At 27.5% G+C, this 20406-nt stretch overlaps 1 protein-coding gene and 1 long non-coding RNA gene across 11 annotated transcripts in view; one reads left to right on the top strand and one right to left on the bottom strand.

The window, feature by feature from the left end:
* Nucleotides 1-20312, top strand: part of LOC106681003 (uncharacterized) — a 25381-nt gene extending 5069 nt beyond the window's left edge. For 3 of the 5 annotated variants that reach the window (XR_001343177.2, XR_001343176.3, XR_001343175.2), the window contains 4 exons: nt 7832-7894; nt 10918-11018; nt 14163-14314; nt 19913-20312. This is a non-coding gene — a long non-coding RNA (uncharacterized lncRNA). Of the gene's footprint in view, nt 1-3347; nt 3546-4265; nt 4406-7831; nt 7895-10917; nt 11019-14162; nt 14315-19912 lie in introns of those variants that run through there. The other 2 variants (XR_002944974.2, XR_001343178.3) reach the window with 2 other exon arrangements.
* The window catches only part of cutlet (chromosome transmission fidelity protein 18 homolog), an 86770-nt gene that overhangs the window by 48686 nt on the left and 17678 nt on the right, over nt 1-20406 (bottom strand). For all 6 annotated transcript variants that reach the window (XM_014421097.3, XM_067052168.1, XM_014421096.3 and 3 more), the window contains 2 exons: nt 12049-12219; nt 2619-2768 (listed from right to left, as the gene is read on the bottom strand). In XM_014421097.3, coding sequence (XP_014276583.1) covers nt 2619-2768; nt 12049-12219 — 321 coding nt within the window. The remainder of the gene's footprint in view (nt 1-2618; nt 2769-12048; nt 12220-20406) is intronic.

Below are 20406 nucleotides of genomic sequence, written 5' to 3'. Positions count from 1 at the left end.
TATATATATATAGAGAGAGAGAGAGAGAGAGAGAGAGAGAGAGAAATCTATTTTATTATTTTTTTTCTGATCCCTCTAAAACAATAAATTAATGGTTGCTTTACGTATGGTTTACATAAATCAAGTTGAGTATTACCTTTTTCTACCTGTGGTACTTTAAGGTTATGTTGGGATACTTATCTCGTTATTGTGAATTGTCCATTCTATATGGTCCTACTACAAAATATTAAAAAACGAATATCAAGTTCCTGAATGAATATAACAGTTTAACAAACGATTAAAAAATCGTGTACAGTAGAATGGAATTGGAAGAGATCGAGCGTTCTCTGAAGTACGACTATGAGCTAAGCTGTTCACACATACCATTTTGCGAAACTTGGTTATTTCAACTCAGAGACCTTAAAACGCGGATTTGTGTCGAAAACACGGATTAGAAATTTTTCACAATCGCAATATTCCTTTTTACTGTACATTTCATATATGCTATAGTAATAGATTAAAAAAAGGTCCAAAGTGAGATGGAAACATATACCAATTAAATTTAATACTCAATCAAAGTTAATATCAGGGCCCTGTTTCATAATGAAAGCTAATAGTATTTGTTCAAAATACAAGTATAGAAACATCATGTTAATTACACTAATACTTATTTTTTTCATAATAGGGAGGACTATTAGTGATATTACAGGAGTCAATAAGTACTAAAGTACAAGTTACTATTCTACAAGCCAATGTAATTGTATTAAGTTAAATCGACAAGACTAATAGTATTGGTTTGTACTTTATTATGAAACAGGGCCCAGAGAGATAGTAAAAAGAATTATTTAAAGCAAAAAAATCGCTACATTTTTAGTACGATGGCGAAGACTCAACTAAAATCGAATTTGGATATTTTCGATATCCGATATTCACCTACCGATAATACTCCAATATCGACGATTCACTTCGATATCTATTTTTTGGATTTTATATCGATTTGCATCGTTTCATTAATATTGATATATATTAGTAAATGGTATTTAGCTTCTAATTAGGGATGTTGTTGGAAGAGGAAAAAGGATGATTTGAAAACCCCTAAAGTTGGATAATCTGAGATTTGAGAATCAACTTTAAATTGTGAAAAATGTGGTGAATTATTATACCTAAGAGGTTATTATATTATAAAATTGCTTTTAAACGCAATTTAGGGATCTTAGTTTCCCAAAATGGCTAATTTCAGAGAATAATCTCAAGACTTTTCATAAGTTGAAAAATATGGGTCTAAATTTTGAATTTTCCACCCTCTTCTTCCAAAAAATCGTTCCAGCATTCCTTCCAATATCTAAATTTTTTCCATACCCTGTTAGGCAGGTATAATAATCAACAGTTATGCTGAACCAAAAACTTACAAGTAAACTATATCCTCCTTCCAGCAGGAGATATGACCACCATCAAACTCCTGTTGAAAGAAGCCATATGTATATTCCATGTCCCTATGCTTTGCTTTGAAGAAAGACACAAAACTGATAAAAATTTTGATCGATATACACGTCCCTGCTTTGTTTTGAAAGTGACACAAATTAATAGTGGCATTTCTGACAAAAAAAAGTTTTTTTCATTTTGTATTTGACTTACTCTCTAGATTGTACTGTAAACTGAGATCAGAGTTTGACAGTACTACAAGCTTTGGGACAGTCTGTAGGATGATCCTAGAAGAGAAAATAACCTCAGTCAACAGTATCATCCTACCATATTCGGACTACGTAAATTTCAAAATAAAATCCAAACTTTTTTTCTGAGATGTACCACTACTAAAACAAATCAGTGATATGTCAAACGGTAGCCAATGAAGGGTTCACAACATCTCCTAAATTATAAAATACTGTCACTTATTTTAATCTGTAAAAGCAAATGATAACTACAGGCATACTATTATATTATTTTATGAATACAATGCGTTGGCATAGAAAATGTTATGTTATACATTTCTCAATAATGATTTGATACATATGGCAATATTCTATTGTCAGATAGGTTTGATGCTACAGATATCTAAAAAGTTTAAATTTAACTTATAATAGGACATATTGCAAGAATAATGGTTTTGACTAGGGTAAATTTCTCTACTGAGGTCATCTTCATACTGATCCAAAGTTAGTAGGGCTGTCAACAACTAACCTCAGTCATTGGTACAATCTACAGAGTAAATCAAATACAAAATAAATAAAAAATCTTTTTTTGCTAGATGTGCCACTATCAAGCAAAGTAATCATATTTATTTATAAACTTTAATTTCATTTTTAGAAAAAATTTTTTATGGTCTAGTTACTTCAAAATCTTATATAAGTTGAAATTTATATTAATTTTTGCAATCCTCAAGTTATTAATTATGATGTTTCTATTCCATTAGCATTTTACTAAGGACATACCAGTTTGATAAACAATCATTGAAATAACAGCCAGTAAGTGTTGTTGTATTAGTTACCTAGTGATCTTAATCAATTTAAGAATAAGAAAAAAATAAGATCACATTTCAGAAATGATTATAAAAAGAAATTTATAAAGGTAAAAAATTTAACAGATCTCAAAAATAAATAAAGATTGAAATACATTACTACAAAATATACCAATAGACTCACCGGTCGAATATTAGGAATAATAAGTTCCAAAAGATATGGAAACACATCCAGTAACAGCCTTTCCCTTTGTTGATATTCTTGTATATGAGGTGGCATCCCTTTGAAAGCAAAATCTACAATTTGTAATATTCTTGTTCTTTTCTGGTTCATCTAAAAATAAAATTTATTTTTCAGTTGATCATGATTCTTATTTGTCAATTTATTTTAAAATTCAATGTAGGTAAACTAACCACATGTACTTCTTTATTTACAAATTATATTTTATACAGTTTATATTATAACAGCCACTCAGTTAGATATTCTCATGAGACTGAGTAGAAATAAACAGAAATATAATATAGAACAATAAATAACCTGTCTTTCAAAAAAATATGGTAATCATAAGAGTATTAATAGCGAAAAGCAATTTAAATTATATTGACAAACTGAAAAAAAAATCCACTATTTATAATTTTTTTTAACTGTAGCTCAAATTTACAAAAAAACATAAATGAGGAAAATGATTCTAATTATGAATAATTAAAATTGAAAAAATGTTTTTATTCAGGAAATAATGACAAACTCTCCACAAGGAAGTATTTAAGTTAAATAAAAAGTTATCAAGATGAATTGAATTAAAATCCTCCATCATGATTCCAATGAAAGAAAAAAATATTAAATATACAGACAATTAAAAAAAAAATACTACATATTTTTTCCACCCGAAAGCTCACCAGCTTCAACTTGATATTGGATTATTACTGACACGCCTAGAGCTGGCAACATAACGGAAATCAGCTTTGTAATTATAAACAGGAAATTCACAAAAGTGAAAGGTTTGGAGTATGGAAGAATGAACATTCTGGAAGAATGTGAGATTTTATCAAGGACAGTAGAAGAAACCTACAAATGGAGAAGCAAATATTTTTTTTAATTCAATAACAAAAAGTAACAATTTTGTCACTTATCTTCACAGTCATGTTAACCTTTCTTTATAATATTTATTTAAACTTAAATATCAGATATCAATAACCTAAAATTTATTTTTATTTTTTAGTAATATAGTTTTGATCATGGTGTGCAATATTGGGTCCCAATCTAACAATCCTCAAATTTTCTGTCTCGGAATCAGATTTTGCAACAATGACTAAGTTTTTTTTTTTTTTTATTTATAAGAGTAACAGATAATAATTTATAATCATAGATTTTTACAATTTTTTTAATTTTATTAAAAATTTAACATTAAAAATCAACTATACTACTTTTGAAATTAATTCTTTTGTAAGATTCCATATTGTAAATAAATAGATTATCTGAGTTTTCATTAAACATTAAATTCTATAAAATGATCAAGTTAAAAGAATTAGAGGTTATTTGATACATTTTTTTAACTGTTTAAATAGAGCTCAAAAGGATTAATAATTTGAGAATAAAATCTTATAAAGTTGTCGCATATTAAAATTAGTAAAAACTAAAACATAAGTAATATTGACACAATTCTGCTGACTAATAATGTTTATAAACAAATCAGAAAATTAATAATACTTAGAGTTTTTATATTAAAAATGCTCGAGTTATTTATTAGCCAAACAGGAAACTAATGTCCGACATGTATACTATAATCCTCCTTGCTCAAATGAATTGTGAATGTATATTTTTTTTTAACAGCTGCTGTCAAAGAACACCTTGGGTCCGCATGTATTGTCAAGGTTGACATCAAATAAAATAAAACAAAAGCGATCAGGCTGTACTAGCAATTTAAATTAACAAAGGAACGCTGGAATTTCATGGTTTCACATCAAATCAAGGTTAACTTGTTTTGTTTTTTTTAGAAAAATCTAATTAACGACTGAGATAAATCTGATATAACATTCTAAAACCATGCCTATACAACAAAATAAAACTGATTGCTTTTCCTAAAGAGTAAAATGAAAAAAGGATTACCGTGGATTCTGACAAAATGAAGGAATAATTGATGAGTTAAAAAGCTTTTGAAAGAAATGAAAATTACTTTATTACAACCTGCAGGGATTACTGATTCTGGGAACATGAGAAATGATTAAAACTGGGGTTGATTAGAGTTTGTTAATGGTTATGAATAATCACTCAGCTTTCTAACTTTAACTTCTGGATACTGCTTTTTCATTTATGAAAATTCTACTTATTAAAATAATTAAGCGTAACAGGGGTCTTGAGATGATCCTTCATTTCAAAGATTATTTAAATTTTCTAATACAAATAAGGAATTAATTTTAAAATTTGACATAAAATCTTTTACTCTGAAGAGATTTAAAACCACAAGAACATTATTGAACATCGAACTCCCTTTTATCAAACACAAAGATTCTGAAAAAAAAAAAAAAATTGAAGAATTCATAGCTCAATGAATAGAAAAATAATTGGACAGTCAAAGACAAAAGTAAATACAACTTTAGAATAAACAAGTATGAATTATGTCTTTAATTTACATAGCAGATTTATATGGAAATTGCAGATACAGATTTATTAAATCTATGATAAACATAAAGAAAGTCCATATACAGTATACATAAAATTGAATATACAGGCATTTTCTTATCTTTTTATAAAGTAGCTTCTGATTCTTTTTCTATGAGATATATATTTTTCCTTTTTTCAGAATAATTAATATGCTTAAACATTCAATTTTACAAATAAAAATTTTATTAGTCATACAAAACAATTTGTATATTGAAAATTATGTTTCTAATTAAAAAAAAAAAAAAGATATATGAAAGTAAGTGGGGAAAAACATTCAAAAGGGGAAGTCACTTTTTTTTAAATTGAGTTAATAGCATTAGAAATAAAAATTTATATTCTTCAGGGGTTTAAGAATGTGAAAAAAAAACACATTATATTTAGGGTATTGAATCAATTTTTTCACATTCTGACTCGCTGAAAGAAAGCAGATTGTGATGTTGAATCCATTGATGCCAACAACTCAATTAAAAAAAATAACACCAGTTTGCTCTGATCCTTGACATAAGGATTTTTGAAATATGGAAGCTTAAAACTATAATTTTAAGAGCAGCTTTATGATTCAGAAAATGATTAAAAAAAAAAAAAAGAAAGAGTTAGAAGGACAAACTATGAGAAAAACAAAACGAAAACTGTTTAAACAATGAAAGCTAAAAATTATATTGTACTAAAATAAACAAATTTTAAACTTATGAAACAAAAACATAAATTATATTCAGTAATAGTTTACTTTAATAAAAAACTGAATTTAATTTCCATTCATCTAATTACGTAAAAGAACCAAAACATTTCTTAAAATAATAACAAATAATTTTCCTAATAATTATCAATGATTTAAAAGTTTAGACACAACTGTAGTTTTGTTTTAAAGAGGGTTGAAAAATCTAAATAATTATAAGATCATTATATTAACAAAGAAAAAGGTTAGGAAAGATCATTAGCGCTTAGAAATTACAAAGGAAAAAAAGAAGTTTTGCGAGGGGAAGGAAGGTATAATAAGAGCTGGAATAAAGAGAATGTAATGAGTTTCCAAAAGCTGTCACCCCCTTCCCTCCCCGCCTCGCTGCCTTCTGAATTATTCAACGATCATTAGCCTCTTCCTTACAGAGCTTGACTTCTGGTCAGTGCTAATTAAAATAAAATTTCTCTATACCATTATTATCATTCATAATAAACATTAAGAATATTATAATTTATAAAATTTATGTAGGATAAACCAACTATAAAAATTAAAACAATTAAACAACATACCTTAGATAAATATTAAAAATCATTCATTAAATACCGTAGACTGGATTTTTATACTTTAGACATTAGTTGCAATATTTTGATTAAAACGATAATTTAAAAATATATTTAATTAAAATAATTTTCTCATAAATGTCTAGGAAAAAGCTAACAATAGTGAACATTCCTAGTATAAAATTTTAAATTATTACTGCATAAAATACAACAGAACAATTATTTACAAACAAGTTTTATACTTTCAGTTCACTTACTACTAGTAGTAAGTTTCAGTTTTTTTTTTTTTTTTTTTACTATTTTTACTTTTAAAATACATTAATTATAGAAATGCTTTACCCTTTAGTTACTTGAATGCTTTCCTGTTTAAACACTTCTTATTTATTTTTTTAATTTTATTATAAAAACTAACATACCAATATAGCATTTTGAAATTTTGACTTATGCTTCTTTACACCTATAGATATTTCTTCAAATCAACTTTGAATAACAAATATTTGGCGGAAGAATTATGTTAATCTCAAAATTGTCTACAGTTTTTAAAATACGAAACCTATTTCTTTATACTACTTCCCCCCTCCCTTGTCAATGTAATTAATGATTATACTTTCTTTTATTTCTACTATAAATTTTGTTTCAATTTTTCTACCTTAACTTTACAACTGATCATTGTTTGTTTTTTTAAGTTATGATATATTGTAAACAATATACAATGTAGCTTTTTTTACAAGTCTTGACAAATTAAGGAATTATTTGGTTTAACTTGAGACCAAGACCAGAATGGATTCAGAGCATACTGGAAAGAATGGATTCAGAGCATACTGGAAAGAATGGATTCAGATTCAAATTTGAAAATTGAGATTCGAAAACAGTAACATCGGTATTAATTAAACTTAATTTATTATCATTATATTTTTCTTGTAATATACTAATGTTACATAGAAAATATTGAATATTTTAACGATTCTTACTTTATATTAACATTTTTTACTTAATAAATAAAAATCTGGTTTCTGCCAATAACCAAACAGATATCTTATAGAAGGTATATTAAATTAAAAAAATTAGAAAGTTTGAATGTCACAAGCCTCTAAACCATTTTAATATGATATAAATAAACTCACTTATTCACTGATTGACAAATTTATATAATTTATTTATTAACATATTTTTTAATTTTCTTAAATATTAAATAATTTATTGAGTATATATTTATTTAATTTTTTTGCTAAGTAAAATATTTATTATTGAATAAAAACAAATAAAATAAAATAATACTCATTCCAAAAAAAAGTTATTGATGTGTAATGATTTGAAGTCAAACTTTTCATTTATATCATTTACAAAATAAAAAATAGATTTATAGTTATTTCTTCAGAAAGAATGAAAAAAACCTATTTGTCATTCAAAATACAATTTGCCCAAATCAGATAATAATTATGTTAAATAAGTTATATTTAATACAAATCATTAACTTTCCATTTTTTGTTTTTTAGTTAAGGAGATCTTAATTCTCCATAAGCAATACGTTGGTAGGACATTTTGACCCAACCATACTGGTAAGTATACATATACAGCATACAGTTGTAAAAACGGCAAATATTTAACAAAAAATGCAGAATATTTTTGTTAATATTAATATATAAATATATAGTATAGTTTTTAATACACAAAAACTATAAATGATAAAATTTACCATTAACTAAGTTTATATCAAATATCTTTCTTTCATTCTACATTTTTTTTTTTTTAAAGTATTAACTCCAAATTACTTGGGGCAACAACATGCTTTTTTTACAGGTTTTCAATTAGCACAGAAATTTTTTAAAAATTAGAATTTGATATAGGCATTGTAATTTTTTAATGTATTTAATTTTAATGCTTGATTTGTTTTACTGAGGCCCCTGCTTTCATCTTCATCAATCATTTAAGTATGTGGTTTATAGAATGAAGATTTTCAGTGAAATAAAATGCAGCCGATAATCATGCCAACTGGTCACAAGTTAAGGAGGTAAAGGTAGCCTTGAATTCATTTATTTGGACAGAAGAGGTCTCCTCGATGCTTTTAAAATACTATTCTTCACACTTGAAATTAAATATTTTATGCCCTTTAAACTGTTATTGAAGAAAATTAGAAAATATTAAATTAAATGAGAACTGTTTATTTTCTATGTATTTAAATAAAGATGTGAGCCATTACTAAACTAATTATTCATTAGATTAACAATAAAATAAATAAATCAGTCAATATATAGGATGTAGGAGGCACAAGGTTCCAAAGGATCAGAGAATATACTTTTGGAAAAGTCCTCTTTGGAAGAGTTTGTGTATCTTGGATCACAAATAACCCAAGACAATGTTGTGGACTCCAAAATAAAACGAAGAGTCCTATGTGCCAACCGTTGTTATTATAGCCTCAGTCCCTATTTTAGGAGCCGTGCCTTGTCTAAGGACACCAAAATCTATCTGTATAAAACAATTATTCGACCAATTCTTCTGTATGGCTCGGAAACGTGGGCTATCTCCAAGGCTGGTGAGCACAACTTAATGGTCTTGGAGAGGAAGATTCTCCATAAAATATTTAGAGCTGCCAAGGTTGACCAGATGTGGAGATGTCGAACAAACCAAGAGCTCAAAGTTTTATATAAGGAACCAGACGTTGTCCAGTTTGTGAGGCTCAGTAGATTGAGGTGGGCAGGGCATGTTGCTCTGATGGCTGAGAGTGATCTGCCAAGGAAAATAGTGACCGAGGTAATACATGGAGAAGACCACGTCTTCGATGGAGTGATGGTGTGAGTGGTGATGCCAGGAGTAAGGAACTGGATGGCGGGTGCACAAGATTGTAATGATTGGTGGAGGCTGATATAAGAGGCCAGGACTCGACATCGAGTTGTGGAGCCGAATTAATAATAATAATAAGGAGGCACAAGGTAGCATAGTGGCAAGTGCTTCCTTTCGTGGTTCCTAGTGAACCACCTGCTTCATTTATACTCATTTTATTAAACTTTCTAGGTTTGAATCGAACTAGGGAATGTCTGTAAAACTTCAATTTCTATTGTGAATGAACCTCCGAATTTCATGTAAAGGGAAAATTCTAAAATTTGTTCTGAACCACACCTACGTGGGCTACCTTCCTCCCTCTTCGTATTACATATCTAGATAATAAACCACTTGAAACCGATTTGGCCTGCTAAATTGGTTGCCACAATGATGGCAGTAAACATATTGCAATTAATAAAGGTTTCTTATCCATGATTCTTCAGGCTTGTGAACAATTAAACTAGGTTCCTATTTTACTATTCATATACATATACTGTTAATCTAATATTAAAATCTACAGTTTATTCATAATAATCATCTAAAAAAATACACATTTAAAACTAGTTCAATATAAGAAAATGTGATTCTTTTTAATATTTAAAAAAAAAGTCTGACAAGTACTTTGGCAGAGTAGCTTCCTCACACTTTAAATCAGAAACATAATTACCAATAATGATGTAACAATAGGTAACCCTGAATATTGTACCAGGGGAAGATGATTGGGATTTGGTCAGTGGGAAAGATAACTAAATAAAAACTTATTTAATTAGTGCCAATATTTCGTCCAGAATTTAAGAAGTCTTTATCAGGGCCAAGAACAGAAACAAGATAATAGCCATAATGGATAAACAGAAAATACAGAATAACAGATAATACAGATCCATCAATAGTGTTGGAAGAAAATGTATGGAATAAGTATGATATGAAGATTAAAGCAGTACCTATGAGAATAAATAATATTAAATTTAAATTTAATATGCATTAAGGAAAAATGAAATAATATACATATGAAAAACTAGTTAAGTCAATATAAGTACAAAATGAAAATTATTTAAAATTAAAAAAAGTTAAAACATTAAAATTATTAATCAATTAAAAAACATACATTAATTTGAATCTAATTTATTTTAGTTCACTACATAGTTTTTTTGGAGGGAGGAGAAGGAGGGGTTAGTTTAAAATAATTTTTCCCAGCAGTAATAGGGAAAAACCTAACTGGACTAGAACAAGTTATAAGAAATAAAATAACATTGAACTCATTTTTTAAATAAGTCTCAAAACTCTTTATTATATCATCAACAGTCCAACATTTCGTCCAAATCTGGCCATCCTCAAGGACCAAGCCACCAAAAATAGTTTTTTTATATGATAGTATTAAGTTAATGTAAAATTAAAAGTTTTAAAAATTAATGAAATTGCGACGAAATAGGGTAATTTGATTTTCAATTAATGACCAGGGCAGAATAGCCTGCAAAACGTTTTTAAATAATTGGATGTGAAATGTAAATTTATATTTAAGATTGTCCTTGGCCCAAACGTAGGACTGTTGATGATATAATAAAGAGTGTTGAGACTTAACATGGATACCAATTGATTTATTTAGACAATTAATACCAGTCCCAAAAAATTGAAAAGATTATATATAAATTAAACTCATTGTTAAATTACATTTAAAATAGAATAAGATAATGATCAATTTTAGAAATATATCTAGCAGAACCAATGAAGAAAAAAAAAATATTGATTCAATGTAATGCAACAGGTGAAGAAAGAGAGAGTAGAAGTTTGGAAAATTGCCAACATTCAACGACACCACAAGTAACAAATCCTGACAGTTCTACTTGTACCAAGTGAACTTTCAAGGTAAAATTGCACTTAACTATCTTAATTCTTGAATAATTAAATTAAACATTGAGAACCTATTGAATAATTTGCTTATTATTTATTTACTAGATATTTTTAATCAATGCAAACATCTATCATCTATTTATAACAGTGTATAGAATAAAAAACGTTATATCCATTAATAATGATATGTGTAAATTAAAAGTTTACAGGATAACATTTTAAAAACAATATATATATTGAGATTAAGATTAAGGATATAAAATAAATAACAGAAACTTTAAGGCTTTCACTACCTTCTGAAGAGAAATACAATTGCATATAATTAATTTGCATAGTAAAAAAAATAAAAGAGTGAAACATTATTATTTCAAGATTTCCTGAACTGATAATACAATCATTCATTTATTCAATAGATTTAAAATTTTCAATTTTTAAAAAATTTAGAAAACAATAATACGCACAGATAAATAACTGCATTGGGTCAGTCAAATAGCTAAAATGAATGATTTAGATGAACTCAAAAAAACTTGTGTCAGCAATTTTCAAGGAGTGAGAAGGGAACAGACAAAACTGTGAGAGGAATAGAGAGAGACACTTAGTGTTAATTCTGTTTTTAATATGCAATACAGCAATTGGTGACTACATATAACCGGGACATGTGGCAAAACCTGAACAAAGAGCTCTACAGTATCGCTAACATAGAGATGGATTGTTTTGGAAATGTATAAAAACAAACAATACCTACAAATAATGAATATGTATCTTTTAAATTTCATAATCAGTAATTATATAACAAAAGTTATATAATCAAATTTTAATATAATACCATAATTACCACAAATACTTTACTATAATTACTCAAATTACTTTTTGTTACATAATTATATAACAAAAAGTAAAAAATAAAACAAAATATGATAGATTTCAAAAACAAGTCCAACAAATATATATACTTCTGTCCATTCCAAATTCTCAGTCATATATATAATTTTTCATTTATTTGAATAACAAATAACTATTAAAACATAAACAGAAAATGTTATACCTCAAAGGCAGCTGAAGGGTACGCTAATTTCGGCCAAGATATGCCAGAAAAAAGTCTATGCCATGTAACAAATGAAAATGGCAAATACGGATACAGAGCATAAACCTGAGTACTTTGAATAAAAGAGGATATCAAATCATGGAAACAAAACCAGTTCAAACCAACACAAACCTAGAAAACAAAAATCATAATTAGTATTTTTTAAACTTTATTTATATTTATTCAGGGATTATGTATCTTAAAAAATAACATTAGTGTACAAAATCTCTTGATCAATTTTTGCCTATATAGATATATATATTTTAATATCTATACATTAATTTATTAGACTGTTACCAATGAGCATAAATAGCTCAAACATAAACAAGTATATAAATTATCATCAAGAAATACATTTATTAATAAATAAAATTCTTCTAATAAGTAAAAATTTTATCACAATAGATAATCAGGAAAGAGAGCATCTTTGTAAAAGGTTTCACCCTGAAAATTTGTTTACCTTTAATTGTTTCAAGGTTACATAATATTTAATCATGTGCCTAATATTTTTCACTGTAACATCTTTATTTTATTAATGCTTTAATGAGCAAAACATTTCAACTGTAGTAAAAGGAAATATAAGCTGCCACCTCTTTCTGATACTTAAAAAAGCACTTTAATCATTTATTTAAATTCTAAAGATACGGATTAAGATAAAAAAATGAACAAACAGATACCCAATTAAAACAGAAGCACTTTGTTCTCAAGCCAATTAGAATAGTATGATGAAATAATATTATGAAAATATTCCTCAGGAATTCATTGAAACCTTCATTAAATCAAATTTAAGTCATTATAAATGCATTAGAAAAAAATAAATCCTATATTAAATTTAAAATTGTAATAAAAATAAAGGTTAAGCTTTTTCTTGATTTTTATTTCTTAATAACGTTCCTCCTTTGCTACACATTTCAGTTTTATTTCCATATTACTAATTTCAAAGTAGCACAAAAAGTTTTTATTTTATTTTGTATTGGGAGTATTTCAAAGATAGTATTGTAAGATTTGAATAACTTTCTTTGCTGGGATCCTTCTAACAAATGTCAGACTGTCCCAAAGTTACCCAACTTGTCTCAAAATAACCTCAATCTATGGTGAAATCCAAGGAATATAAATAAACTTTTATAAGCAGTTATACCACGGTCAAAACATAGCAGCGATATGATCTCTGTTCTTTATTTAAAAAGATAAGAATTATTAGTTGATTGGAAATAACAAAAAATAATAAATGGTGGTCACTTTTTCTGCCTCTTTTCTTTCTTTTTTTAAATTTATTATTTGAGATTAGTTAGAAGTTTCTACATATACGAACTTGAGTTAATTATTAAGAAATAATAAATTCAGAAAGGAAAATAAAATGAAAAAACATAAGCAAATGTAGCAAATATTTAACAGAAATTTATTAAGAATAACCAATCCCTTAAAAGTAATAATGAGAAAACAGAAAAAAATATATACAATGACATTATTGTAAAACCATATGATTCCCTGCTAATTTTCAAGTCTTCTAACCAGTATCATATGTAGTTCTTTAGGAAACTTATCAAAAGCATTCCCGTGCATTAAGGGTATTAACATTGAAAGGATAAGTTCAGGTTAACAATTGAAACTATCAAACCAGAAAATTGTAATTTGAAACTATTAAATTATTAAAAAGTCTGAGACTTGATGAATACTTCAGGTTTAAGCAGGTGATGAAACCGTATCATATTCATATTAAAGATTAACAGCACTAAATTTTTGAAGAAAGTATTAAATGGTACCTTGGAACATGATTATATTTTGGTACATGCTAACTTATCAGAAATGGCTTTCTTCAATAATTATTCTATTGATAGTGAAAGGCCTTTTCTTATATTTTTCTAACCCATATGCACATATCCAGGTAAATCACATAAATATTAACCTAAGTATATTTTCTATGTATAATGAGTGATTAATTTTTATTTTCACATGAGGTTTTTGAACTAGAGAAAATTAATGAGTCTAATAAAACATATGATCCAAGCTTTTTTATTTGATTCCAATACAGTTTTATTTCAAAATACAAAAAAGTTTAATTTTGTTATTTCCAGAAAAGAAGAAAGTTATTATGGATTGACATTTAGCAGCGGGGTGATGACATGAGGATAAAGAAGCTAAAAATTAATGTTACACTAAGACGATTAATCAAAAAATCATAAGATGTGTATTACATTGATGATTACATCCTTAGCAACGACGCTATGTAAGTTCATTAAAAAAATTAATACTTATTCTATATCAGATATTTATTTTTTTTTTAAAATACTGCTTTGCTATAGTGGCACAAATAAAAAAAATAAATTGATTTTATTTTTTAATGGCCATATTTCTTAGATAGTACAGTAGACAGGTTTTTTTTTTTTTACATAAAGACTATCCCAAAATTAAGCTACTTGACGAAAATTAACCCAAGCCAAAGGTATTATTACTATCTTCAGAGCATGCTCTACACAAAATAAATAAAAAATAATTTCAATAGGATCAATTTAAAAGAAATTTCATTGAATATTTCATCACTTAAGTTTTTTTTAAAAGCAAAATCTTACTATCCGATAATTATACATTTTTCTGTGAAATAGAAATTTCTACTAATTTTTTTTAGTTAAATCTAGTAATAGCATATTTTCTATTCCTTTATTATTTATATATTAACAGATCAGCCAGGTGGGATTTACGTGGTTATTTTAACATTTTACTAGTTTGAACAGTTGATCATAGTGGTTGCAGTCTCGTGCAAAAGATACCCCTACTTATGGATAATGCTTTAACTAAGTTCACAATTATAAATGACAATGATCCATCATAAAGAAAAAATAAATGAATAAAAATAATAATTTTGTGAATAAAGAATTAAAGATAAAATAACAAATAAAATAAATTATCGACTTATACTGAAAAAATAATTTGAGAAAAAGAAAGAAGAAAAAAATTAAAATATCTAATATCTTGCATCAGCCGGGCTTCAGTCTTTGAGATGAGGTTGGATTACCTTCATTGTAAGTTACTACTCCTTTAACTGCAGGTAGCTGGGAATTTAATTTTGTATCAATGCCACTTGTAGTTCTCGATTTAGTTGCCTCTTTTTTGTAAATCGCGGGGAATCTACTGCAATTCTCAGGACCTTATTTTGGAATGATTGCAATGATGCCGCTCTCCGTAAATAGCAAATTAAAATTTTTTTAATAATACAGCATAATTTTTAACTTCGTAATATGGGCATACATATTGATGTAAGCTGCTAATACCACCTATAGTCAAATTAAGTAACAGTACTTAGGGACAAAAAGTTTGAACAAATTGTCTGTTTGTTAGTAAATGTGATCAACTTGTTTTGTTTTTTCTGACATCATTTGATCGTTTTTATCTCTAGCCCGACGATATATTTAATTTCTGTGGATTATTGTCTCCACTATAAAAGTCAACCTTCTCTTCTGTTAGCACTGCTACTTGATTTATAGATAGGAGATGTCAACTCATCGTTGATATTTTGTTCTTTATTTAAATAAAATAAAAATTACACACAGTATTATTAAATTGTGTAAAAAATACTTTGACCGGATAAAAACGTTTTCCATCCCCTGCAAATGAGTATACTCTTCTTAATAAAAAAGATATTCGCTCATTTTCGTATCATACAAATAAAGGGGAACACAGAATACGCATTGTATCCCCAATAATGTTTGAAACTTCATCAAGCCTCTATCGGTTTTATGAAACCTTAATATAAGCTCCCGTATAAATATTTTTAATAGTGTGAGATGAAATAATGAATCATAAGTGAGAAATATTTTTTATTTCCATTATTAAAATTATAAAAAATAATACCATACATTTCTTTAAATAAAAATAAATGCTCTTTTAAAATAAAATAAATCAAATAGTCTATGAAAGATAACGGTTTTTACTATAAATTTTCCTATTGTATTTCTGTTTTCTTCTAAGAAATTTTTTATTGAAAAGCTTCATCACATTTGTCTGCCTAATAGCCATTTCAAGGCAACTACCTCACAATCCAGAACATTCATAAAACATAATTTACTTAATGTTATTCCATCTGAGTGAAGAAAAGCCACAGCTTCTGTCTTGTTCTTGTTATCTTCAACTCAAAGAAATTTTAATTTTCATATTAGATTGGTTATTAACCAAATTAAAACATCTTTTAATTGAAAGTAATATAAATATTGATTGATTTATATAAGAACTATGTGAGGTTATGAAATGATGGTGCATGTACCTCACATATTGTGAGGTAGATGCCTTGAAATTGTTATTAGGCAGACAAATTTGATGCAGCTTTTCAGTAATATTTGTAACCTAGTGTAATATATAACTTAGTTCTATATGCATTATAGCATAAAACAATATCAAAATAGTTTTTTCTTTGCTCACCACATAGTTAAGGTTATTGCAATAATTTTTGATGTGGGGATTTCAACAGATTTATACATTTTAGAGATCCCTGAGTCCAAAAAAAGCATTTTTGGTCATTGGTCTGTCTGTAAATCTGTATCATGATTATCTCTTTAATAGGTCATCTGATTTTGTTCCTACTTTTTTGTTTTAAACAATTTCAGGTCCCAATACCTGTATCCAAATTGGGCACTCTCTGCACAATAGCTACGGCCCAGTAGGCAGAAATATGTTTTTTCTGTACTTTAGTGCCAGAACAGAGTTTGATAAAACTTGTTTGAAGTCTTATATTTTAACTTGAACCTCAACTATATTGATTCACAAGTGTAATATAAACTAATCGTATTAATTTAAAATGTAAACACATAAACAAAAATAATTAGCAAGTGGGTGTGGCGTGCCTGTGAGGATAATTACAAATTTGAAAACATTTAACTTTTATAATAAAAAGTAAATATTGTATTGAATTTTGTATTCACATTATGTTTTGAATTATACTGTAAGGCATTTAAAATTTTCTCATTATAAACTCTTAAGGCTACTAGATGAAACGATACATTTAATAATGAGAATGAAACTTAGTTCTACCATGAATCACTAACAATATATAGTTGCAGTAAGGAAAGAGAAAAAAAGAAGAGAGTCTGAATTAAAGAAGCCTCATTCCTTTGTTGACATTCAGATGGTAACCTTAAACAATAAAGTTAAGAGAAGAAACATCAACAATAATGATATCTGCAAACCGACCCTAAACAAGCAGCTTCTAAAGACTTATTGATTATGTGATTGTGATGTAACTCTAAATGTTGAGAAGAAATGAGTTAAGTGATACATCGAATATAATATAACTTAAGTGTGTGTAAAAATTATTTCAAAGTAATAAATAAATAAAATCTGTTGGAATTCAATTTTTATTCTTTAGTTAGATAAGGTAGTAAGAGATGTTCATACAAAAAAATCTATAATTACCATTTTATAATAGTGAATGGGCTTCTGAACATCAATTTAATGTAAGGAGACGATGAGGGGTGGGGTCAGTAGAATGAAGAACACAAAGAACCAAACCTTAATTTTTATTCAGTTTTAACCTAAATTTCAGACCTTCATCTAAATACAAAACAACATAATGATAATCAAATAAAAAAAAGTATGACCATGAATAACCTCTGCACTATTTTTTACACAACCTGAGCATAGAAAAAAAACCTCATCTCTAAATTCATTTACCTCCACAGACCAATCATTAGTCTGTAAAATAATTGATGAAAAATGGGATCATAATATTTTTTATTTTTTTAGGGTCGGTTTGGCCATAATATATTTTCCAACATTTCCTTTAAAGTTCTCAACATTTTAACTTTTGGACTGAAGTTTTCAATCCCCAAACTATTCGTTCAAAATTATAACCAGAACTTCTCACCAATTATGGAAAGAATATATCCATAATGATTACCTTTATACTACTCCAATGAAAGTAAGGAGTAGTCATGTATGTCTATTCATAACATTATTCTAATTACCTCCTACATCCCCCATCCTTTTCTTCTGATTTTTCAAAGACATTTCTTTTACCTGATCCTTTCTATAACCTCTTGACAACATTAAAGTCACAAAAGCAGACAAAGGTAGAAAGTCTGTTATTATGGACCTTTCAGAATACAATGAAAAAAGTCTTTACTCCTATCAGACCAATAAGCATACATCCATACATTCCGAGATCTTACCTCTTTTCTTCTTCTACTTTAGCCAACCCCTGGTGTCAGAGCAGCCTTGAACCATTTCTTAAATCCTTTTCTATCTGTGACCAACTTCTTGACTTCGCTTAGAGTAACACCTCTGTTCCTGGCCAGATCCAATATGAGGTCCTCTCACTTATTTCTCCATTGTTCGTGTGGTCTTTTTTTGGAATCTATTGATCACCATTCTTTGCCATATGGCCAAAACAGATTAATTTTTTTTTAAATATTTTCTATCAACGGTTTCTGTCCTGTCTCTTCTCTTATTCTTTTATTTCTCAATCAATTTTTCTTATATCCATTGTCATGACCTTTTTAACCATCTAAATACAAGGTTGTGTATTAAATTAAATTAATTACTGTTAACCATCTAAATACAAGGCTGTTCTTTGAATAACTAATACCCTAAACAGATGATCAACTTGATGGATAATTTGAGAGTTATATGTACAAAGCTGTTCTTTAAAGTGTTCAAAGCTGATGATTCTTTCAGGCTGTCTGTAACGATTTGTGATCGGTGCAGAGAGTAAAATCATCTACCAAACAAATATAGGCGAAAACGATGAATAAGAGTTACCACTCAAGCGAGCTGTTTCTCAACGCTGCGTCTGACAGCTGTCTGCTGGCAATAGCCACGCATCGAGTGCTTTCTTGCATCAATGGAAGCTCTACATATGTTTCTCCGTAAAGTAAAAGGACTGATACTTTTTAACAGCTGAGTGAGTGCTGAGATTATATCAGCTGCGTTCAGAAGAAATTTATGATAATAATTTATCATCCCACGAAAGCTCTTAAAATACATACAAACTTTCAGAATACAATGATATTAGATGTTTTTATTTTACAAGAATGAAAATCAGTCAGTCCACTAAATAGAATATAACGGTCAGCACAATTCAGAAAGTAAATTAGAATTGTATTAAAAACAATATATTTACTGATGTATTTGCTTCTGATGAAAGGAGCTATTCACGAAAGGAGATATCCCAACTGTGAATTAGGACGACCTAATAGTATACTTGATAATATTCATTAAATATGGATTTATTGGAGCTCATTTGTTGATCTTATTTAATAAAATAAATAAATATTAAAAAATAATATAAAAACCCGTCTACCAGGTACATAGGTCAGTCTAGCATTCTCATGATTTCTATTAGTCACATAATTACCAATATTTTAAGGATATGGATTTGAGGCTTAAGAATAAAATCTAAAGGATGCGTTGAGATAGAAACCTGTCAAAGAAAATACTTATAAGAAAAATTATCAGATGAAATTTAATAAAATTGATACCAGACCATTTTTACACAAATCTCCAACTTTTATAAAATACACTAATTTCAATTATTATGAAATTTTGTATTCATGGAAATTGTGCATTTTTTTTTTTTTTTTAAGATCAACCAACCATTCATTAGTTAATAAGATGTGTGAATACAAACCACTTTTGGCATTCAAGAATTCTTAGCATTCAAACACTAAAAATTGTGAAGGTAGAAAATTCATTGAGTGTGATAAGTTGTACTTCAAGTATCAATAAATCACCTTTTAACAAAACATTAAAATTTTTAATTCAAAACTTATACTTGTTTACCTATATTTATATTAACATCCATTATAATAAAATATTGATTTTTTTTTTTTCTGTACAGATATCAAACGAGAATGGCTAATAAAAAAACTGCAAAAGATATGGTTGCTGTTTCAGTCAGGTCAAGGAAGTAATGGCTTACAAATTAAAATGTATGAGCCATATGACCTCATAAGATTTTTAATGGAGTTAAAAATTATCAAATAAGTTTTTCTTGAAATAGAAGATCTTCAACTCTCCTCTTCAGAAACAGTACATGTTTAGCTTTACATGTATAAACTATTAGACAAAATAAAAAGTTGTACCTTGTCAAAAACCTTGTCTTATCACATAATGTTTATATCATAAGGCAAAAAAGAATAATATATGATATAACAGAAATATCCTGTAATAAACTTGTGTAAATAAAGAATAAGAAAAAATATAAAATTAATAAAAACCAATAGGCTTAAGTAATAAAAGGCAGAAGAGTATTATTTAATGATTTTCCTAATACACTAAGCTATTGAGTGCGAGGCCCAAATAATTAACACATAGTTCACACATTATGATTAT

The sequence above is a fragment of the Halyomorpha halys genome, unplaced genomic scaffold (genome assembly GCF_000696795.3).
Source record: "Halyomorpha halys isolate HHAL.00 unplaced genomic scaffold, Hhal_1.1 Scaffold303.1, whole genome shotgun sequence".
In the NCBI taxonomy this organism is placed as follows: Eukaryota; Metazoa; Arthropoda; class Insecta; order Hemiptera; family Pentatomidae; genus Halyomorpha; species Halyomorpha halys.
The sequence above is the reverse complement of the archived record's forward strand: the minus strand, read 5'-3'. Positions and strand labels throughout refer to the sequence as shown.